The sequence below is a fragment of the Geotrypetes seraphini genome, chromosome 3 (assembly GCF_902459505.1).
Source record: "Geotrypetes seraphini chromosome 3, aGeoSer1.1, whole genome shotgun sequence".
NCBI classification, from domain to species: Eukaryota; Metazoa; Chordata; class Amphibia; order Gymnophiona; family Dermophiidae; genus Geotrypetes; species Geotrypetes seraphini.
In genome coordinates this window covers 367,043,918-367,065,187 of record NC_047086.1, presented here as the reverse complement: position 1 = coordinate 367,065,187, position 21,270 = coordinate 367,043,918, and the positions used below count along the sequence as shown (strand labels likewise).

Genomic DNA, 21,270 nt, shown 5'->3' with positions numbered 1-21,270 from the left:
ACAAGTGAGGTGATTAAGTTTGTGGACGATATGAAGTTATTCAGAGTAGTGAAGACACAGGGGGATTGCGAAAATCTACAAAGTGACATAATCGAGTTCGAGAAATGGGCAGCGACATGGCAAATGAGGTTCAATGTGGATAAGTGCATAGTGATGCATGTCGGTAACAAAAATCTCATGCACGAATACAGGATGCCCGGGGCGGTACTTGGAGAGACCTCCCAGGAAAGAGACTTGGGAGTTCTGATCAACAAGTCAATGAAGCTGTCTGCACAATGCGCTGTGGCAGCAAAAAGGGCAAACAATGCTAGGAATGATAAAGAAGGGGATCGCGAACAGATCAGAGAAGGTTATCATGCCGCTGTACCGGGCCATGGTGAGCCCTCACCTGGAGTACTGCGTCCAGCACTGGTCACCGTACATGAAGAAGGACACGGTACTACTCGAAAGAGTCCAGAGAAGAGTGACTAATATGGTCAAGGGGCTGGAGGAGTTGCCGTTCAGTGAGAGATTGGAAAAACTGGGCCTCTTCTCCCTTGAAAAGAGGAGACTGAGAGGAGATATGATCAAAACATTCAAAATACTGAAGAGAATAGACTTAGTAGATAAAGACAGACTGTTCACACTCTCCAAGGTAGGGAGAACAAGAGGGCACTCTCTAAAGTTGAAAGGGGATAGATTTCGTACAAACGTAAGGAAGTTCTTCTTCACCCAGAGAGTGGTGGAGAGCTGGAACTCTCTTCCAGAGTCTATTGTAGGGGAAAACACCATCCAGGGTTTCAAGACTAAGCTGGACAAGTTCTTGCTAAATGGGACGTATGCAGGTGAGGCTGGACTCATTTTAGAGCATTGGTCTTTGACCTGGGGGCCACCGCATGAGCGGACTGCTGGACGCGATGAACCACTGTTCTGACCCAGCAGCGGCAATTCTTATGTTCTTATATATAGGATTTTAAAAACAACATAAGCACATTTGAATTGAACTCTAAAATAAACCGGGAGCCAATGGAGACTCTGGAGCAACGGAGTCACGTGGTCAAATTTATGTTTCCCAAAAATCCATTTCGCAGCAGTGTTTTGAATCAGTTGCAATCTATGAAGACAAGTTTTTGTGATACTGAGGTAAATAACATTACAATAATCGAGACGAGATAATATAATTGACTGAACTAATATGGAAAAATATAAGATAAAAATGCACGATTATTTGACAAACTTATCAAACAAGTTTTTAAAAAACTTTCTAAAAACACAACACAAATTTTTCCCCGTTCCCACAGGAACTCATTTTCCCGTCCCCACCGCGAGTTCTTTTCCTGTCCCTACCCCATTCCTGCAAGCTCCATCCTCATCTGCAGAAGCCTCAAACACTTTAAAATCATAAGTGTTCGAGGCTTGTGTGGTTAAGGCAGAGCTGACAGGAATGGGGGAGGGAGAGCGGCAAAACTCACGAGGACAGGGAAATTGAGTTCTTGTGGGGATAGGGACAAATTTGTCCATGTGTCATTCTCTACCTCTTCTAACTCCTTTACCTCATTGTCTGTTTCTCAGCATATCAGGATTATGTAAACTATTCTAAAACTTGTTCTCGCTATACCCCTTAATCTTTTCCCCATAGTTTGTCTGATATTTGTATTTGGTGATTGTTATAATGATGGTAAATGGTTTTACAATTGTAAACCACCTGGATAATATTGATAAATGGTTATATCGGATAAAACTGAAATGTGGAACTGGGCCCAAAGCAACACAAAATATGGTTTGTTTTTTTGTCCTTCATCGGTTGTGTTATTTTGCGAGATAGATAATTTTTTTCATTATTGCAATCATACAGAAATTAAGGAAGGGTGCCGCCAATCCCCTCTCCTTGCCCCTGTGACAGGATCATGGGTCCTCCTCATTCATTTGTGGACCAGCCCATGGGGAGAGGGAAATGACTGGTGGGATTGGGGTCCTGTATGGGAGGAACTAGTTGGCATAGAAAGACTAGGAGGGTGATGGCAGGACCCAGATATCCCTAATTTTTCTGGACGGGGCACCTTGATCAAGATGACTGTTGATTAAAGACAGTTCAGAAGAGAGAATGGATTGATTTGCATCTGAAGGAACTTACTTGCATATTTATTAACACGTGCTTTTGACTCCTAACTCCTCACCTTGGGTTCTGCATCCTCAACCCTATATGTCATGTCTGGCCGTCCAAGTTAGATTGTAAGCTCTTCCGAGCAGGGATCGTCTATAAATGTCAAAATGTATAGCGGCTGCGTATGCATTTCATTGCTACACTTCTCCCTCCGTGTTTGCGGTCTGCGGTTTCGGTTATTTGCGGTTTTTCGATCAAAGGCTCCACCCCCAAATTTACATCGCAGGAAATCGCCTCTCCCGGCGTTGCACAGAGAAAATCACTGCTCCCAGCTGCACTTTCTTCACTGGAACAGGTCGGGTTATTTGTGGTTTTGTGTCTTTTTGTTTGTTTTGTTTTACAGAAAAACTGCGCATAACATACGAAAAGTTATTTGCGTTTTTTCTATATCACCGTGAATGCAGAGGGGGAAGTGTATATAAGTAGTAGTAGTCGTAGTCGGTGAGAGGGGGGGTCCCCTCCTCCTCCTTCTTATAGGACTCCAAGAGGTCTTTGACTGGGTGAGCATCCTTTCATCCTAAGGAAGAAAGGAGACCATATTCAAGACTCTCCAGAGGAAAAGAGCATATTGCAGAGTCCTCAGGAGGAGGAATGCGGACATAAGCCTAACTCCCGTTAAGTCCTCAGGAGTGAAAATGACTGGTGGTGAGAAGGTCCACGTGGAGCTGTGCATCAGCAGAGCCAGGATATTCCAGGGTGACCAGACTACTTGGAAGGACCAAAGCACATGGATGGAAACTTGGCCTACACATTGAGGTACGCAGCAAGAAGCAAAGGGAGCCAACCAGACCAAAGTGCCCACCCTCTCAAAAACTGCATTCATATAAATGGGGATTTCCATCACTCTTAGGTTTATTCCAGGCAGGATAATACATAATTGTAGAGCTTCTTATTTGCTAAGACTTAATTTCATTTTCTTATATGTAACAAAAAGCCATATATTAAGACTGAAGTCAACTAAAGTGCCTTTCATGGTGTGGACGGTACCAGAGCATAGTATAGAACAGGGGTGGAAATCTTTGTACACAGAGGGCCGCATGAATGTCAAGAATATCTCTAGTGAGCTGCTACTTTTACAGAAGGGTAGAGAACAAAATGGTAACCCTATAAGAAAAAGCAAGGTCAAAAAGATGACTTTACTCGGGTACATTATCCAACAAGTCCAGTTTATTGTAACATCCTATGTAGACCAAATAAACTAAGGTGTTTAGATACACCCTATGTAGATACATAACCCAACATAGTACCATATTTGAGTTTAAAAAAAATACTTCTTCAGGGGTTAATGACTAGAATCCGATATTGTGTACAAATGGCTATGTTCAAATGAGGCTGTAAAAAATTGCTGATTCGCCAAAACTGCATCTAGCGTCCTCTGGAAAAGTGCAGGTTGCTACATGAAATAATGATGGAACTGGAACTGTACAGAGCCCCATAGTCCTTCTGTAATACTTAAATAAATAAGTAAAAATTTAACCTAAAAAGATGAAAACAAGCTGCTAGAGCAGTGTTTTCAAACTCACGGCCCGGGGGCCACATGCGGCCCACCAGGTACTATTTTGAGGCCCTCGGAATGTTTATCATAATCGCAAAAGTAAAATAAAACAGTTTCTTGATCATATGTCTCTTTAGCTATAAATGACAATATTATTACTAAGACTTAGCCAAAAGGAAAGATTTATAAACTTTAAAGAGTTTTTACCTCATGCAAAATTGTCATTTCTTTAATAAGACATTAACTATTTTTTTCTGAGGCCCTCCAAGTACCTACAAATCCAAAATGTGGCCCTTCAAAGGGTTTGAGTTTGAGACCACTGTGCTAGAGTGACTATTCTGAAAATATTAGCAAAATACGGTATTTAAAATTGCCAAAACTCTCGTTAATGATGGGTATTCTTCCTATGATCTTGCGGGCTACATAACATTCAATGGCAGGCCACATTTAGCCCATGGGCCGCAGGTTGCCCAGCCCTGGAATAGAATATAACCCCGAAACTGAAGGGTTTCTTTGTGCCCAACAATGGGTCCGGTTTACAGCAGTGCATAGTTTCTCTTTGCTAAATGATAGGGAGATAACATGTTTCTGGCAAAATCAGGTTAATATGACCACTGTATTTTGATGTTCAGGCGACGTCACTGGTGGAAGTAGTTTGTCTTCTCGCATTCTCCGGCCGACTTGCACATTTTGGGAAAGTCACACCTCGTGATGTGTTTTGGAAAGATACGAAGAACATCTGTGTTATGGCCACTATAGTGGTGAGTTGTATTACATTTGCATTGCTTTAACCATGAACTGCACTTTTGGGACGTGCCTTTTATACTTGATTTTTCCTTCATGTTTGGTACCTCATTTCAGCTGGACTGCTATTGACTTTTTTGGATTATAAATTATAGGATGTGATGTCGCATGAAACAGTGGCATTAGGGTTAAATATGGCTTTTTAATTGTAATATAGCTTTTATGCTATTGCTGGCCCTGTATAAAACTGATGAATCTGGAAGAAAAAAAAACCCACACTATCGAGGAGAGTGTGAGCATTCCTATTTTTCATTTTGAATTTGGTTTTGATTTCCAGTGGAATTTTTTTTAAACTTTTTTTTTTTTTCCACTTTTCAGTCAATTCACCATAGAAGCACTGCCAAGAATCTGTATGCATTTGCCTCTAACGTCTATTTGACTACTCCCAAATACAAGGGCTAATTCTTAGAACTCTGGCCTATAGGGAGGAGCGCTGGGAAATACTGCAAAAAAAAAAAAAACAACAACAAAAAACTTCCCAATGTTCAACACGAATAGCATGCAAATTATATGCATGTTGTTAAGGTTGAATGAAGACCTCAGCACTTAATTATCCTATTTCCTGAATGAAGACTATTAACATAAATCAGTCCGTATATGCAAGATGTTATCTCACAAATCTGCCTAACTCCATTCGAAAGTCCTTGATTCAAAGTTTAGTAGTTTTCATAGGTCCTCAGAGGGCCACCACGCACTCAAATGTGTTTCATAGTGCGGGGCTTTATGCACCCTTTCGTCACCGGACCCTGTGAAACACATTTGAGTGCGTAGTGGCCCTCTGAGGACCTATGAAAACTACTAAACTTTGAATCAAGGACTTTCGAATGGAGTTAGGCAGTGTTGTTAAGGTTGAGCATTGAGAAATTAAGGGGGAAGAACATGCCTGTTGCATGCCAGTCAAACTGGGGAGCAGGGAGCCCGTGCTGAGAAGTGGAGGCCGGCAGGGAAGAGGGCAAATAAATCAAGTGGCAGGATTTGCCAAAGCGTGCTCTTGCATGGGAAATATTTTCCAGTTTCACCTTATGCATTTTTGTTTCCTCTTGAGTGTGCGTCATGTATAGCACAAGCATTAAGCTTCCCTCCCTGTCTCCCACTTGTCATCATGAACGTGTGCTCTTATGATCATGAGTTGGGCCTTCCCCCCTCCCCCCCCCACCACTCCCGAAGAGAGATCATCTTCAGAAACCCTTATGCCAGTTACGAGCCAGCGTTTAGGCTTTCAGCATTAAGGGCAGGGTTCCGTTTGTGTGCTATTTCTGAGCATTGGGAGGGAATGACTAAGAACCTCTTTGCATACGATTGACTGACTATATTTTAATGCTTCTTGCTGCCATCTCTGGCGCACACGTCGTATCCCGTATTAATGCCCTCTGAACATTCTGTGCATTGTAATGCTGTCGCTAATCACCTCGACGCTGGCATTAGATTTTGATAGTTACTCGTAACAAGGTTTTTTGCCCAAGTTTTTTTTTTTAATTTTGAATTTGATGTACCACCGATCAGCACATCTTAGTGGTTGACATTCGGTTCACAATCTATTTTCCATATCTGTCTTGGTGGGCTCAAAATCTAAATAAGTCTCTCTTCTCTGGAGGTCTAACTTCAGGTTGAATTTTCAAAACATCTACCAGATATTTTAAGCGTTATCACCAAAGGCAATGGTGGTTGTTTTAAAGAAATATCTGGAAAACCCTCGACATACTGCGAGATCCACCTTTGAAGGTAAAGTCAACTGAGGTTTGCAAATGTTAAGGTCCTTGTATAACAGATTTTGTAGGTTTATACTTTAAGAGGTGTCTATTTTTAGCTTATTTTATAAAAATGCATAGGTACTATACGTCTTTATAAAATACCTGGTGTAAACTGGCAGGAATTTATACCTACTTAGCAGTAGCACACTTACCTTTTGTGTTCCTTAACCCCCCCCCCCCCCATGCTTTCGTTTCAAGTATTGTATTTCTACCATTTCCCTTACGCTCCTGTCTCAACTGGCCATTTCCTCCCCCCTAAAGAAATACTTGTCTGGTAGCAACTGAAATTAACTTCACAGAGTTTTTGGAAGACAGTCAGGACATGATCCAGAGGTGGTTCACTCTGGTGATAACATGCATGAGTGAGATAGATAAGATGTTAATAATGAAATTATACTTTAAAAATAGGTTAACAAAATTTTGTGGTGACCTGGTTAGGATTTTTCCAGATGTCTCTAGAGCTACTCAATTAAGGAGGAAAGAGTTTCTGAAATTAAAAGCTAGAGTTTTAGCTCTTGAGACATAGTTTTATTTAAAAATTTCCGTGTAAATGTCTTGTCAAGTTACAGGACATCGAATTTGTATTTTGGAATCACATACAATTACAATTTTTAATTGCTAGAGAACAGAAATGAGGTTGCTGTTCCACTACTGAGAAATAAGAGGAGAAAAAATTAATAATCCCTATTTAAGTAAGGAATATTTCAGGATTCACGAGGGTGAATCGTGAAACTATTCCTTTTTCTTTTTACTTATAAAATTTGTCTTTGAAATAGTCTTTGAAATAGCCCCTTTAATGTGGGCTTGGAAAGGAATTATGTATGGAACTGATTATGTAAGTTAAATGTTTAAGGAAGGCCTTTCTTTCTTTTGTTTAATGTGACAATGTAATGATTGAAATTTATAAATTAAAAAAAAAAAGAAATACAGTACTTGGCCTTCTGGTGAAGGTGGTGGAAATGAAAACCATGTTCAATAAAGCTTGGGAAAAGTGCATGGAATCTCTAAGGGAGAGGAAAGGATAGTAGTTGGCATAGATGGGCAGACTAGATAGTCCATATGGTTTTTATCTGCCTTCATTTTTCTGTTTCTCTGATTGTCATAACACTAACCCCTGGGCTCATTCTGTATTGTTTTACATGCGGAAAAAGTTTATAAAATTGTCCCCAACGCCCCCACTGAACAACCATGGATGCAAAGTAGGCCCAGGCAGGGCCTATGGTAATGGTGGTAGGGGGGGATTTCATTCCATGGCCCTCTGCAAAACCCCACTGGCCCTCTTGTCACCACTTGCTGTTCCTGCGTTGCTTTTTCTAGATACAACTTTTTTGATACGAGACAAGTTCTCCACTTGCATCCTATTGGAGGTAGCAGTAATAGAACAATAGAGAAATTTTTTTATTTTTGTGAAAAGGGGAGATGGTGTTCCTCTTCATTTCCCTCTCAATTTGAGATTTGACCATAACTTATCTTTCTGACAGAGCTACTGAAGAGAATAAATTTTCAAGAGGTTTTTCAGACTATAGCATCTCTTACTGCAACAACCACCTCCTGATGCCCCATATCCTGCTAGTTAACTGCAGGACTGGTGAAAGGCAGAGAACCATAGCGCCACCCCCACCCCCACCCCCACTTTTTTTTTTTTTTTTAACTCAGTCCAGTTGGCGCAGAAATCTTTCCTAAACTTAAAACAATTATCCAACTTTTGTGTCTGTAATCTTTTCTCTCTCTCCTTGTCCTTGGTCTTCTCTTATAGATTCTTTTTTGTCTTCCTTTTATTTTTCTTTCTTTTTGCATAGTCTGTCTGTTCAAAGCTTATTTTCCATCTCTTCTTACTAATCGCACACCCTCCTGCCACTTCCTTCCCTATTTTGCTTCTTCTCCCCTTTTTTTTACCTTCATATCTCTTCACCCATGTCCTCTTTCCTATCATAACCTCTCTCAGCCTTGTTTTTCCACTCTTCTTCATAACCTCTCTCAGCCTTGTTTTTCCACTCTTCTTCATCTCTTGTCCCATCTCCTTTCTAATGATAAAGTATGATCAGGTTTCTCCTTTTACTGTTTGAACTACTCTTGACTTCATTTCCCCTTCTCCCAGTTCCCTGTCCGTGTCACCACTCTCAGCTTCTCTGAGCTCCTTCACCACCACACATACATATATACACAACTCCACTTGCCAATCAGTCCGCCTTCCTCTTAAAGCTCTTAACTGTCGTAACAGCAGCATTTTCTCTGCTAGTCAGTTACTTTACCTCTTCTAGCCTCCTCTCTGTTCCTCCCCCAGCACTTCGCGCCATCATGTTCCCTTTTTGTAGTCTTTATACTGCTTCCTCTCCATAGGGGCAGTTGTAGTCAGGAGTTGGTTCCCTCCTCCTCATGAAGCCCATTGGTCCAAAATGACTAGCCAATGGGCTACAGGAGGAGGCAGGAGCTGTAGCCTAAGAGACGGCATCATTCAGCGCTCAATGCAGAAGTTCAGGAGACAATATCGGATACTCAAACACCGACAACACTTGTAGAGCTGGTGCCTGTGTCCGTCAAGTATTGAGTCAATGGATTGAAAACTTATGCAACAAAGATCTTTTTGTTTGTTCCTATATAGTTTTTGAATATTTGTATCATTTAGAATTGTCTTGGTTAGCTGACTGTGACAAAATGTAAATGGTGTGAATACTTTTGTAAGACATTATATATTGTCAAAGAATTTTTGTTAGAAAACCTATGAATAATAACTTAAAAAAACTAAAAATAAACACAATGTAGAGATGTACCTTTTTTGTTTGACAAGCTGTTAGTAGAACATTCATGCTCTAAATTCCTTTATATTTCACAGCACTTGGACTAAAAGATGTAGTATGGGCTTTCTGAGTCATCACTCAAGAGTCACAATTACAGTGAGCACTCAGTGCTTGTGTACTGGGTTCAGAAGGGAGCCATATTCTGTTGTGCCCTATCTTAAGGACATTGATTGTAAGATTATCCACATGTTGGTTACTGACTCTACTACATTCAGTAGAGAATCATTGTAGTCTGTAATAACAGGCCGGTAGCATCTTATAGACCAAGGGTAGGCAATTCCGTTCCTCGAGAGCCACAGGTAGATAAGGTTTTCAGGATATCCACAATGAATATGTATGAGATGGATTTGCATGCACTGCCTCCTTGAGGCGTAAATCTATCTCGTGCATATTTATTGTGGATACCCTGAAAACTTGACCTGCCTATGGCTCTCGAGGACTGGAAATGCCTACCCCTGTTATAGACTAACAGATTAATTGAAGCATATGATTTTGAAGAGAAGACCACTTTATGAGATGACTAGTTTTGCTGCTTAGATTACATGTACTACCAAATTTAAGTGACTAACTCCACTCAATAGGAAAAGTGCAAAGACTCTGCAAACTAATCCAGGAAAAGGCCTCAGAGATGGAGCCTATGCACAGTCATAGACTGAATGAATCAGCGTAGCTTCTCAGCTCCTTGCTCCAATCATTGGCCAAAAACCTGTTAAACTTATTTATTGAAACTCAACAACAAACTTTTTTATAAAACATTTTTTTAACTCTCAATATATATAGGTTACATAATACAACATGCATCTTTGTAAAAGTTAAAAATTCTTCTGTAATTACACTGACTTTTTTTTTTTTTTTTTTTTGCTGCTCCTACAGATAAATTTCCTTGATTTGATCATATATGGGGCTCTCAAAATAGCTGACATTCACAGCATTAGATGGTCAAGAGTGCTAAGACCCATCTACTTAATTAATTTTGCTGAAAGCCGCCAGGTAAGGATTTTTGTTTGATTTTTGTTTTTAAGGGGGGGGGGTTTCCCCATGAACAGGCTGGTAACAACACAAGGGCTTTAAATGCATCATAAAGGCAGCTTTGACTGCAATTTGACCAATCTTATTTCTGTTCCTCTTCTCCTCACCCTCCTCTCTGCTTTTCTCATGCACCCTGTGGAATATCCGCTCTGTTTCCAACAAGCTTACCTTCATCCATGATCTCTTTATTTCTTGAACTCTTCACCTTCTAGCGCTAACTGAGACCTGAATTTACCCTGAAGACTCTGCTTTAGCTGCCACTCTATGTCATGGAGGCTACCTTTTCTCACATACATCTCACCCAGTTGGTCATGGAGGTGGTGTTGGTCTCTTACTTTTGCCATCTTGCAGATGTCAACCCCTTCTTCCACCTAAATCTCACTGCTCTCCCTCCTTTGAAGTCCATTTCCTCTGTCTATTCAGTCCTCTGCCTCTCTGATCCCCCTGATAAGTTCCTCTCCCTCTCTCATCCCCCGGATCATGTGCAGCATTTTTCACCACTGCCCACAGGCCCCATGCCCATTCCTATCACCCCTCTCCAGCACCATTCCACATCTCTCCCTCCATCACTATGTTCAATCTGTCCCTCTCCACCACCATATCCAACTCAATAAACAATCTGTGGAATTTCATGTCAAATTATCCACCCATGCCATGCCCCCTAACGCAAAAAGCACTTAAACCACAGCAGAACCAGCAGCGGCGGATAGACGGGCGGAAAATGGAGGCCAGACTGTGTACCCCCAACAGGCAGCCCGTGTACCCTCTAGGTTATGCATGGCACGGGTTGAGAAACACTGTTGTAAGGCACGCCAAACACCAACCCTAGTTGACCTCCAACATCTTCTTCCTGCGTTCCTGTGTCCAGTCTGCTGAACGTCTTTGGCTTAAATTCCGAACACATGCTGACTTCGTACATTTCAAATTTCTGCTGACATTCTTCCGGTCTGCCCTCTCATTTGCCAAACAAGAATGTTACTCCCATTTATCTAACTTTCTTAGCTCCAATCCTCACCATCTCTTTTGCCACATTCAACTCTCTACTCAAGGTACCCTCACCCCCAAATGATGGCAGAATTCTTCTACAACAAGGTTCACGATATTCATCTTGAGTTCTCAACCAGGTCGCCTCCACCCCCTCCATCCCCTTTTCCATCCTGCCAACCCCCGCCAGGGCAGACCAAAGGCCCGTTGGCTGGATGCCATCAAGAATGACACAGGAATGAACATCAAGAGAGAAATCCCACCCATTTCCTCCTCCCACCCACAAAAGGCTTAGGAACATAAGTAATCCTGCACAGGATGACAATATAAAGAAAACCACAGTCTCCACGTGTACAAACAATTTATATTCAACTGCTTTGAGCTTTCTAATTTAATAGAAAATTCTGTGAAGTTTATTTACAGATCTGAAATGGTTCATGGGTGTGACTTCTGTCTTGCAGATTCGCAGAGCATTCAGGAGTATACGCAACACCTTGCCAGAGATCCTTTATGTGTTTCTGCTGTTCTTATTTAGTGTTCTGATGTTTTCACTCATGGCCCTGAAGCTGTTTGGTAGCCGGTGAGTTTAAAAAAAAAATTATTTTCAGACCAAAGAGAGTGGGAAAGAATTATACTAAAGCAATTGAGAAAGTCTGTCTGGGGGGGTGTCAAAATTAGGGCCGCACCTGGAAGGCCTTCAGACATGGTTCTGAGCTTGGGGAGGTCTATCTGGGTTGGAATGGGGGTGGGACAGAGAGGGGCCAGGTATCCTCTTTTTATTAAGAGGAAATCTGGCAACCTTAGGCCAAAATAGCTCTCTATAGTTTAATGGAATGGGGTGAAGCTAGTCATGAGTTAAGAACGGATGAAAAGTCACACAGAGTTTGAAAATGGGTCAGATTGAACTGGTGGTTCCAGAGAAATAAGCTCCTTCTCACCCTCCCAAAAAATAGCCCAGTGCATTTCTGTGGGAGAAGCCGTTCCAGCTTGTGCATAAAACTGATCCATTTGGAACTCCCTAGTGAAACACAGCAGGTACAGAATTCCTCCTTTCAGCCTGCCTTTCCCCATCCCCACGCCCAACTGTCCCACCCCCTTAGACTACTGCTTTGCAATTGTCCCCTATGAAAAAAGAAGAGAGACCCTCTGTCAGAGGATGGCCAAGATGGCAGCACAATAGTCTGGTGGCTCTCGCCTCTCCCATGTGGTGCTGGTGTTTTCTTTTAACTCTGCAGATATGCCTCATACTAAAAGGAAGGGAGTTCTTAAAGCTGTTCCCTCTCTGGTAGAACCTCATCACCGGTTCAGCAAACACTGACGTAATATTCCGGTCCTTGAGAGCCACAGGCAGGTCAGGTTTTCAGGATATCCACAATGCATATGTTTGAGATGGATTTGCATGCACTGCCTCCTTGAGATGCAAATCTATCTCATGCATATTTATTGTGGATATCCTGAAAACCTGACCTGCCTGTGGCTTTCGAGGACCGGAATTGCCTACCCCTGGGCTAGATAATGGCGCGTCCGGTCTACTGGGGCACGATATATTTCTGTCCCTTCTGGTATCCAACATTCTACCTTTTCCAGCACTTGCACGGGTATTGCCGTTGGCATTCCAGGGGTGGAAGTCACTACACTGGATCCCCGCTCTGAGGGAGGCAAACCCGGCGTGTCGAATGCTGAGGGAGAAAGTTTAGGAGCCCCCACGATGGTGTCGGGTTTGATGGCTTCTGAGATGGAGACCCTGGAGAACATTTGGCAGACCTTGTTAAAGGTTTTGAAATCTATACAAGAAGTTATCAATCTTGCTGGGGCTTTTTTGGACATTTCACTTATATGACTTGTTATGAAAATTGGCCCCCATTATGTTTGTGTGTGAGCTCTATGTATGTATGATTCTTTAAATTGTTCCAATGTACTCCAGTTATATATTTGCTGGGTGTAATGCCAACTATGACTCAGCCACTACTGCTTGAAAATTAATTAATGAACTCCTATACTATAAGAAAAAGGGGAAAAGGCCTCAGAAGCCACAGGGCAAATTTGTACCCCAGAGCTATGAAGGGGAGCTATGCCTTCTCAATGGGTCCCCCCCCATGTTTCTATCATTGGCCGGAAAAACCCTTTATCTTATGTGTTATAAAGTTCACAAATACTGGCTAATAACTAAGCAGTAAAGTACCAGCTTAAATCACATTGAAAAAAGAAAGGAAAAAACACGCATATCTTATCTTTAGATGCTTCACAATAGAGAATGACACGGTGATAAAATTCATCACCGTTCCCGTCCCCGCGGGAAATAAACCCATGTCATTTTCTAGTGTCTATTTCATCCTCTGTCCTTCTACACCAGCATTATTCAAAGCAAAGCTTGCGGGTCAGTGGTTGTGGCCATTCTTCCCTCTTTCCTTAAAGAATGACATGAAGATGGTTTCCTGCGGTTATCCGCGGGGACGGGAACGGTGATGAATTTTGTCACCGTGTCATTCTCTACTTCACGAGATACTGCTTGTTTCTCCGTCGTTTCTCTATCTTAGTGCAGACTGTACTTGTGGTGGGATACCCTCCCTGCTGTACTGTGCCGACGATGGCCAATGTTTCATGATGTAAATATTTTGTCAGGGCTCTGCAATATTAGAGACGCTCAAGCTCTAATTCTAAAGTATAAGTATATTATAAGAGTTCATTAATGAATTTTCTGGCAGTAGTGGTTGGGTCATAGTTGGCATTACACCCAGCAAATATATAACTAGAGTACATTGGAACAATTAGTTTATTTTTGACAGCAGTTGCTCAGTTTTTTTGGATTTGTTATACAATGTATGATGATTATTTATTTTTATTTTTTTAACAGGATTGTTGGGATATTGGGGTTATCATAATTATTTAATTTGATTATCAATCTCTTATGAGGGAAGCTCAGGGCCTGAAAGTTAATTAAGGAGGGGGTGCAAGGCTCATGGTTAAGCTGTCCTTAACAGTGTGTGTGCCTTTGAGTTGACCACCAACCCATGGCTTCATGCACAGTAAGGAATCCGTTCTGTGATGTTTCGAGGCAGAGTACAGGAGTGGTTTGCCATTGCCTTCTCCCGCGCAGTGTGTGGCTCCACTATGTTGCTGCTGCCCAACATAGGGCTCTGCAGCCTTCATCACCTGGTATTCCCCAGCGGTCCCCCATCCAGGTACTAACCAGGCCTGACCCTGCTTAGTGTCAGATAGTAAGAGCGGGTCTACCCCGGGCAGCCAGTCCTTGCTAGTAAACCAGTAGACGGTCCCTATAATTAAAAACAATTATGGTAAGAAAAATCCAGTAACAATTTGACATGCTTTTCTCTTTTCCCATTTTTATAAATGTAAATAGCTGTAAGGTGTGTAGGAGATAAACCAAAATTGAATGGAGTAATAGATAACAGAAGCCAATGGTTATTCTCACTGCAGTCAGCATACAGCATAGAAAGAAGGAAAATGTGTCTATGTTACGGTAGCCATATTTATATTTATATACACACATATACATATACAGTCGACTCCGCTTAAGTGCATGCCCTTCGGGCCGGGTCACCATAAGAACTGCCATCTCCGGATCAGACCTTCGGTCCATCAAGTCCGGCGATCCGCACATGCGGAGGCCCAGCCAGGTGTACACCTGGCGTAATTTTAGTCACCAGGTGCACTTCTACGGAATGTGCGCTTAATAGGCGTGGGGGGGGGGGAGGAGGCTGTAGTTAAGCCGGCTCAGTTTAAATATGGTGTGTGGGCTGCTAGAGCCTAAAGTACAGGAAAGTTCTTCCCTACGGCTTGAGTGGAAGCGGAGCACTCACTTTCCCAGCTGTCCCAGCGCTTAAGCGGCGGTGTGAAGCCTAGCCATTCCCAGTCAGAACGTGATTGCATTGAACCGGAGTGAATGTAACGTGAAAGAATAGAGGTTGGACCTATGACATCAGTGCGCATAAGCGGATTGTGTGCTTATCCGAATTGCAAATATCCGTTTATGTCCATTGACTTTAATGTGGTGGTAGGCTGCGGATAACCGAAGCGTGCGCTTAACCGATGCGCACTTAGGTGGAGTCAACTGTGTGTGTATATATGTGTGTGTGTGTGAATTCATTATACCAGTCTTGAGGATTTGTTTACGGCATACCTTTTAATACACAATATCTTCTCTCTCATTTATTTAGGAAACTTAAAACCACAGAAGGAGCACCTTATTTTGCCAACTATTTAGATGCAGCATTTGATTTATATGTCTTGGTAACAACAGCCAATAGTCCTGATGTCATGTATGTCATGTCTTTTGTTTTTCTTTATAATATAAGTGATTTAAACGCTAATTATTTGCATTAAGAGATAATGATCTATAAATATCACAAGAGCTGACATGGAGAAAACTCGTATGACCAAACGGCCACCCCCACCCCCTCTTTCCCGGAAACTCTTCCAGCAGGCAGTGTGTCATTCAAATTTTAAAACGGAGAAAGAGACAGTGGAGAAAAATGGGGGCCTGATTTCATGAGACAGGTTTTGAAATTAACTGGTGTATTTGTGTCATGACAGGAGGCTTCTGGTCAGTGGCGTAGTGAGGTTGAGTGGCGCCCCTCCCCCGCCATGTTCTCTGCCCTCCCCATCCACTCCTTTCCTGCCCCCTCTTGATGCCCGCTCCCCTCCCCTTCCCCCACACCTCTTTAATGTTCAGGGCATGAGCAGCAATTCCAATCTGCTGCTCGCAACAGCATCGGCTCTTCCTCTGACATCACTTCCTAGGCGTGGGGTCCAGGAAGTGACGTCAGATGAAGAGCCGACGGCACGAGCAGCAGGTTGCGGTTGCTGCTCGCACCCCGAACTTGAAAGAGATACAGGGGAAGGAAAGGGGCTTGCATGATAGTGGGAGGGTGGGGACAGATTGGGGAGGTGGAGAAGAGGACAAGTGCCGGTGCCTCTATCAAGATAGTGCCCGGCGTGGACCGCCTCCCCCCAGCCCCTCCCCCCTACTACACCACTGCTTTTGGTTTACTCTCAAACTACAATTCTTTAACATAACATAATAGCAAATTTCTAGACCACATTGCCATTACAATATTAATGAGATGTAAAGGAATTTAACTAGTCAGGAATTTGGAGAAAAGAAAAGTCTTCAAAAGTTTTCAAGAGTGTTTATAGGATATGGATCTGATCAATAATGGATGAAAATCTTTGTCATAAAAAGCAGCCGGATAAGGAAAACAATGTCCATGATGTCTCTTACTTTTACAACCCTTTACAGAAGGGAACGTAAATAGGGCATGAGATTTTCTCCTCCTCCTCATGAGTCATGATAACAAATCTTTCAGCAAGATATAAAGGAATGGCACCAGATGCTACTTTGTAATAGAAACTAGAGAATGACACAGTGGTTGTTACCCGCCAAAACGGTGACCAAAAAAAAAGGTCACCGCGAGATCGGGGACAAGGCCATTCACCGCCCCGTGGAGTGGTGAATGGTTAGCACGCGCGGCGAACGAGCATGAACACGCGGTGAAGAGTTCGATCTGGCAGCCCCCTCTCTTTCACTGGCCGGCCGGCCGGCCATGCATCTCCCTCCCTCCTTTTCCCTTACCTTCTCTTGTTGAAACTGGCAATTTCTATAAGGCTATGTGCTGTATTACAGCCGGAGCCTTGAAGTTGCGTCGCGTTGCCTGCTGGAAAAGTCTCCTCCGACGCAACTTCCTGTTTGCGGTTGCATCGGAGGAGACTTTTCTAGCAGGCAACCCGACGCGACTTCAAGGCTCCGGCTGTAATACAGCGCATAGCCGTATAGAAATCGCCAGTTCCAACAAGAGAAGGAACGGGAAAAGGAGGGAGGGAAATCCACGGCTGGCCGGCAGGAGGGAGCTGCTGGACTGCGTGAAGGGTGCTGGGGGTGGTAGGATGGAGAGGAGAAGATACTGAAGACGGGGACGAGGCGGTAAAAGGGACAGCGGGGACGGGGCGGTGAAGAGGATGGTGGTCCAGGGACGGGGACAGAATTTTTCCCCTTGTCATTCTCTAATAGAAACATCCCAACTTAAAAATCACCCGGGCCTCCATTGGGAGCCAATTCAACTCACGATAATAAGGAGTGACACGATCGTACTTCTTCAGGCCGTAAATCATTCTTTCAGCTGTATTTTGGACCAAGGCCGGTCTAGTCAAATTTTTCTTAGTACTTGTCAAGTATAAAACATTACAGTAATATAAAATACTTAGAAGTAGTATCTGAACTAAGAGTAAACGCGGTAGCATCAAAGTAAGATCTGATGATACAAAATTTCCACAGAGTACAGTAACTCTTCTGAACCACTGCATCTTTCTGAGTTTTCATGGTTAAACCCTGAACAAAACCCAAAATTTTAATGGTAGGGCTTATTTTAAATGATACTGAATTGATCTTAATTGTTGGTTCAAAGTTAATCTTTTGCGCAGAAGCTGCATTAGGGCATTAACGCGCGGAATAGCACGCGCTACATTGCCCCATGCGCTAGATGCCAACGCCAGCATTGAGCTGGTGTTAGTTCTAGCCGTGTAGCACGCGGTAATATCCTGCGTGCGCTAAAAACGCTAGCACACCTTAGTAAAAGGAGCCCTTGGTCTTTTCCTGATTTAAGCGGATGTCTGTACATATACGGCAGTTCATGTCCACTAGTGACCAAAATTGTGGAAACACCTAGCATTTTTAGGCATTTACACTTCTCTCTCTGGATTTGCGGGGGATAGGGGCAGAGCCGGACCGCGAATGGTGAAATACCAAGAATATCTTCTGGTCCGGCTCTGACCCACCCCCGCCTCCCTCCTGCCTTCCCCCCGGCATCCCGGCCTTACCTGGTGGTCTAGCAGGCTTTCGGGGCAGAAGCGATCTTCCTACGCTCCTGCCCCAAGCAGATAGCCAATAGGAAATGGCTGCCGTGAGTTCCCATAGTCTCTCGAGACTACGGCGGGAGCTCATGGCAGCCATTTCCTATTGGCGATCTACATGGGGCAGGAGCGTAGGAAGATCGCTCCTGCCCCGAAAGCCTGCTAGACCACCAGGTGAGCCCAGGATGCCGGGGGGGAAGGCTAAACTATGGGCATTTTTTCTTTTTTCCCCCTCCCCCAAAAAATCGCAAAATCGCGAATGCCGAAACCGCGAATGGGGAGGGGGAAGTGTACACTTTTAAAAAACATGGCTATAAAATCATAATTGTATTTAATGCATAAAGTTTCAACTAATAACAGAAATTCTGTAATCATTTAACATGATCAGCATAATATTTGGCACATTTTACAAAAATAATGCTCTTTATAAACTACCGAAGCTAATAATGATAAATTTGTCCAGTTATCCAATGACTTCATCAGTCTCACCAGCAGTGCATTTGATACCCCTTAGCCTCAATTACTGCCTCACATCTTCTTGACATGCGGTCCACAAGTCTTTGGAGATCAATAGGTGCTATTATGTGGGACCAGGAATTGATTATTGCTACTTTCAGCTCATGTTTGTTGGGCGGTTGCTTTGCCGCTACTGCTCTCTTTAGTCTGGCCCAGAGGTTCTTAATGGGGTTGAGGTCTGGGCTGTTTCCTGGCCAGTCCAGCAACTCAACCTTATTCTCTTTGAACCAGATGAGGCATTTCTTGGCTGTGTGGCATGGGGCACCATCTTGTTAAAAAATAAATGGTCGACTGGCACCAAAGATGTCTTTGGCTGAGGGCAGGACCTCCTTTATGTATTTGTCAGCAAGCTGTTGACAGGCTAATGTGGAAGTAATGGAGCTTGGCAATTCATGATTGGTCCAGCTTGATGAGGATTAAGTCATGGGAATTGGTCCTACGATGTAAAGGCCAAGTCAGTTTACGCATACACAGCCCATTCTCTGATAGGCCCATTAAGGTGAGTCTTAGCAAACCTGCCCTCTGACAAGCTTCATGGGTGTGCAGCATTCTCCCAGATCATCATGACCTAAGTGGCCTTCCACCATGATTCTTCTGTAGTTAAAAAGTGGGCGTGCTTAATGGGAACGGCTTTGCTTTTTATGAACAGTGTTGACAGTTTGATAAATTAAATTACAAGTTTCACTATGTTTGTGGCATACAATAAGCTGCAGTAGAAACTGCACAGAAAACTTAAGTACAGATTCTTTTCTCTCTTCAGGATGCCGGCTTACGACTATAATGGGTGGTACTCCATCTTCTTCATTGTCTACATTATAATCAACACTTATATTTTTATGTCAGTTTTCCTGGCTGTGGTATACAACAACTATCGGAAACATTTAAAGGTAATTTGCAGAAGTCAGAGGAGTATACTTCTTTAAATGCCGGTTTTTTATATAGCTTTGTTTTTGAATTTTGAATGAAATGGACCTATGAGCTTTAATGTATTTTAAGGTGTGTTCACAGTGTTTCCTGTTTTAAAGTCAACTTATCTGATGGTACTCAGTCACCCTCCTCCTAAAACATCTTTCTCAGCGTTCTGTTCCATTGCGGTACATCAATGTTTGCTTGTAAAACAGTACGTGACGTGAATTGCCAGCTTGTGACGCTTCTCTCGCTTCAGGTGCTCAGAGCTGAAAAGTAGCCAAAAAGGTATCGACCTTAGCTGAAAACAAATGTTTTTCTTATTCCTATTTTGAATGTCCGAGGGATGCATTTGACTGCGTCTTTCAGGGATTAACTCATTTTTCCATACTTCAGAACGGGAGTCGTGGAGTAATTTATTTTGGTGCAAACCACCTACCATTTTTGTCACATTCCCCAGGACCACTTCAAGTCTTCATATGTCCTTTGCTAGATATGGCCTCCAAAACTCCAAGTGTGGCCTCACCAATGACTTGTACAGGGGCATCAACACCTCCTTTTTTCTGCTGGCTACACATCTCTCTATACAGCCCAGCATCCTTCTGGCTATAGCCACTGCCTTGTCACAGCGTTTTATCACCTGCAGAACCTCAAACACTATTACCTCAAGGTTCCTCTCACCTCCTAGGACATATGGCTCCCTCGGATTTCTGCTCACCAAATGCATCACTCTGCACTTCTATGCATTGAATTTTAGTTGCCAGATGTTAGACCATTTTTCTAACTTTTGCAGATCATTTTTCATGTTTTCCACTCCTTCTGAGGTGTCTACTCTGTTAGAAATCTTGGTGGTATCGGCAAAAAGGCAAACCTTACCGTCTAACCCTTCGGCAATGTCACTCACATTGGCCCCCTGGCCTTGCATTGAAGAACGTTGCCTTAAGGGGTTAAACTCAAAGTCACCCCCCCCCCATAGTGAGTCACAGCAAAGCACAAAATAATGAGAATCAAAACATGTCATGCCTGTAATGTTGAGTATTATGCGCTTTTTCTAGAATGAGATTCGCAAACTGGTTTACATGAAACGCCGCAAGATGGTAGATGCTTTCAATATTCTGAAGGTGAAAGAAAACGCAGAATTCGTGGTGAAAGAAAACCGATGGAAACAGCTAGTGAAATTGGTGGCACCAGAGATCAGTAATGCACACAGGGAACTCCTGCTGAGAGTATCTGATGATAAGCAAACCGGTCACGTGGGTGAGTAACAATAAGAGAAAAATAATTCTAGGTATGTGGGTCATTGCTGAGGGGGGGAAAAGGGGTTCAATTCACTAAACCACCAGGATCTGTGATCCCGTGGAACAGTCTTGGGGACACCTTTTGTATTTATACTATGTATCAAAACTGAATGCTGCCAGAAGGGATCTGAGAGACCTCCAGATTGGGCCATAAAAAGCTCCATGAAGAATATTTTTCAGGTTCTCGTTTTCTCAAAACTTTTTTCATTATCAAGCTGCTTTTGATTTAATTTCCAACACAGCAGTAAGCTTTGTGCTAAAATGGACTACTGTAGAGTACTTTTACTGCATGGAAAATAGTGCAAAACACCTGAACTTTGACGTCTTACACTTTTGTAGGTGTTTGTGCACTATTTTTCACATGAAACACGCTTAAGAAGTCCCTTTGTACGTGAGGGCTTAAATCTGAGCACAGGTAGACAGCGACTGAATGGTGATTGATAGAATGGAACCAGGGCCAGTGGCTTAGGAAAGGAGGGCGGGGGAGCGGCACCCATCCTCCTCTGCACCTCCCCCGCTCCTCTCCTTGCTTCGTGCGCGTGCTCCTTGCCTTCCCCCTTCCCTGTTTTACTTCCCAGATGTGAGGTTACTGTTCTCATCGGCATTGGCGCTCTTTCTGACATCACTTCCGGGACCCATACCTAGGAAGAGACATTGAGGGGTGAGCTGACACCGATGT

General features: G+C 43.1%; 1 protein-coding gene across 3 annotated transcripts in view; it reads left to right on the top strand.

Annotated features, from left to right (window-relative positions):
* LOC117358202 (two pore calcium channel protein 1-like) overlaps window positions 1–21,270 on the top strand; it is a 77,638-nt gene that overhangs the window by 15,340 nt on the left and 41,028 nt on the right. For 2 of the 3 annotated variants that reach the window (XM_033939831.1, XM_033939833.1), the window contains exons 4-9: window positions 4,271–4,399; window positions 9,865–9,981; window positions 11,466–11,584; window positions 15,183–15,284; window positions 19,148–19,274; window positions 20,349–20,550. In XM_033939831.1, coding sequence (XP_033795722.1) covers window positions 4,271–4,399; window positions 9,865–9,981; window positions 11,466–11,584; window positions 15,183–15,284; window positions 19,148–19,274; window positions 20,349–20,550 — 796 coding nt within the window. The remainder of the gene's footprint in view (window positions 1–4,270; window positions 4,400–9,864; window positions 9,982–11,465; window positions 11,585–15,182; window positions 15,285–19,147; window positions 19,275–20,348; window positions 20,551–21,270) is intronic. The other variant, XM_033939832.1, reaches the window with a different exon arrangement.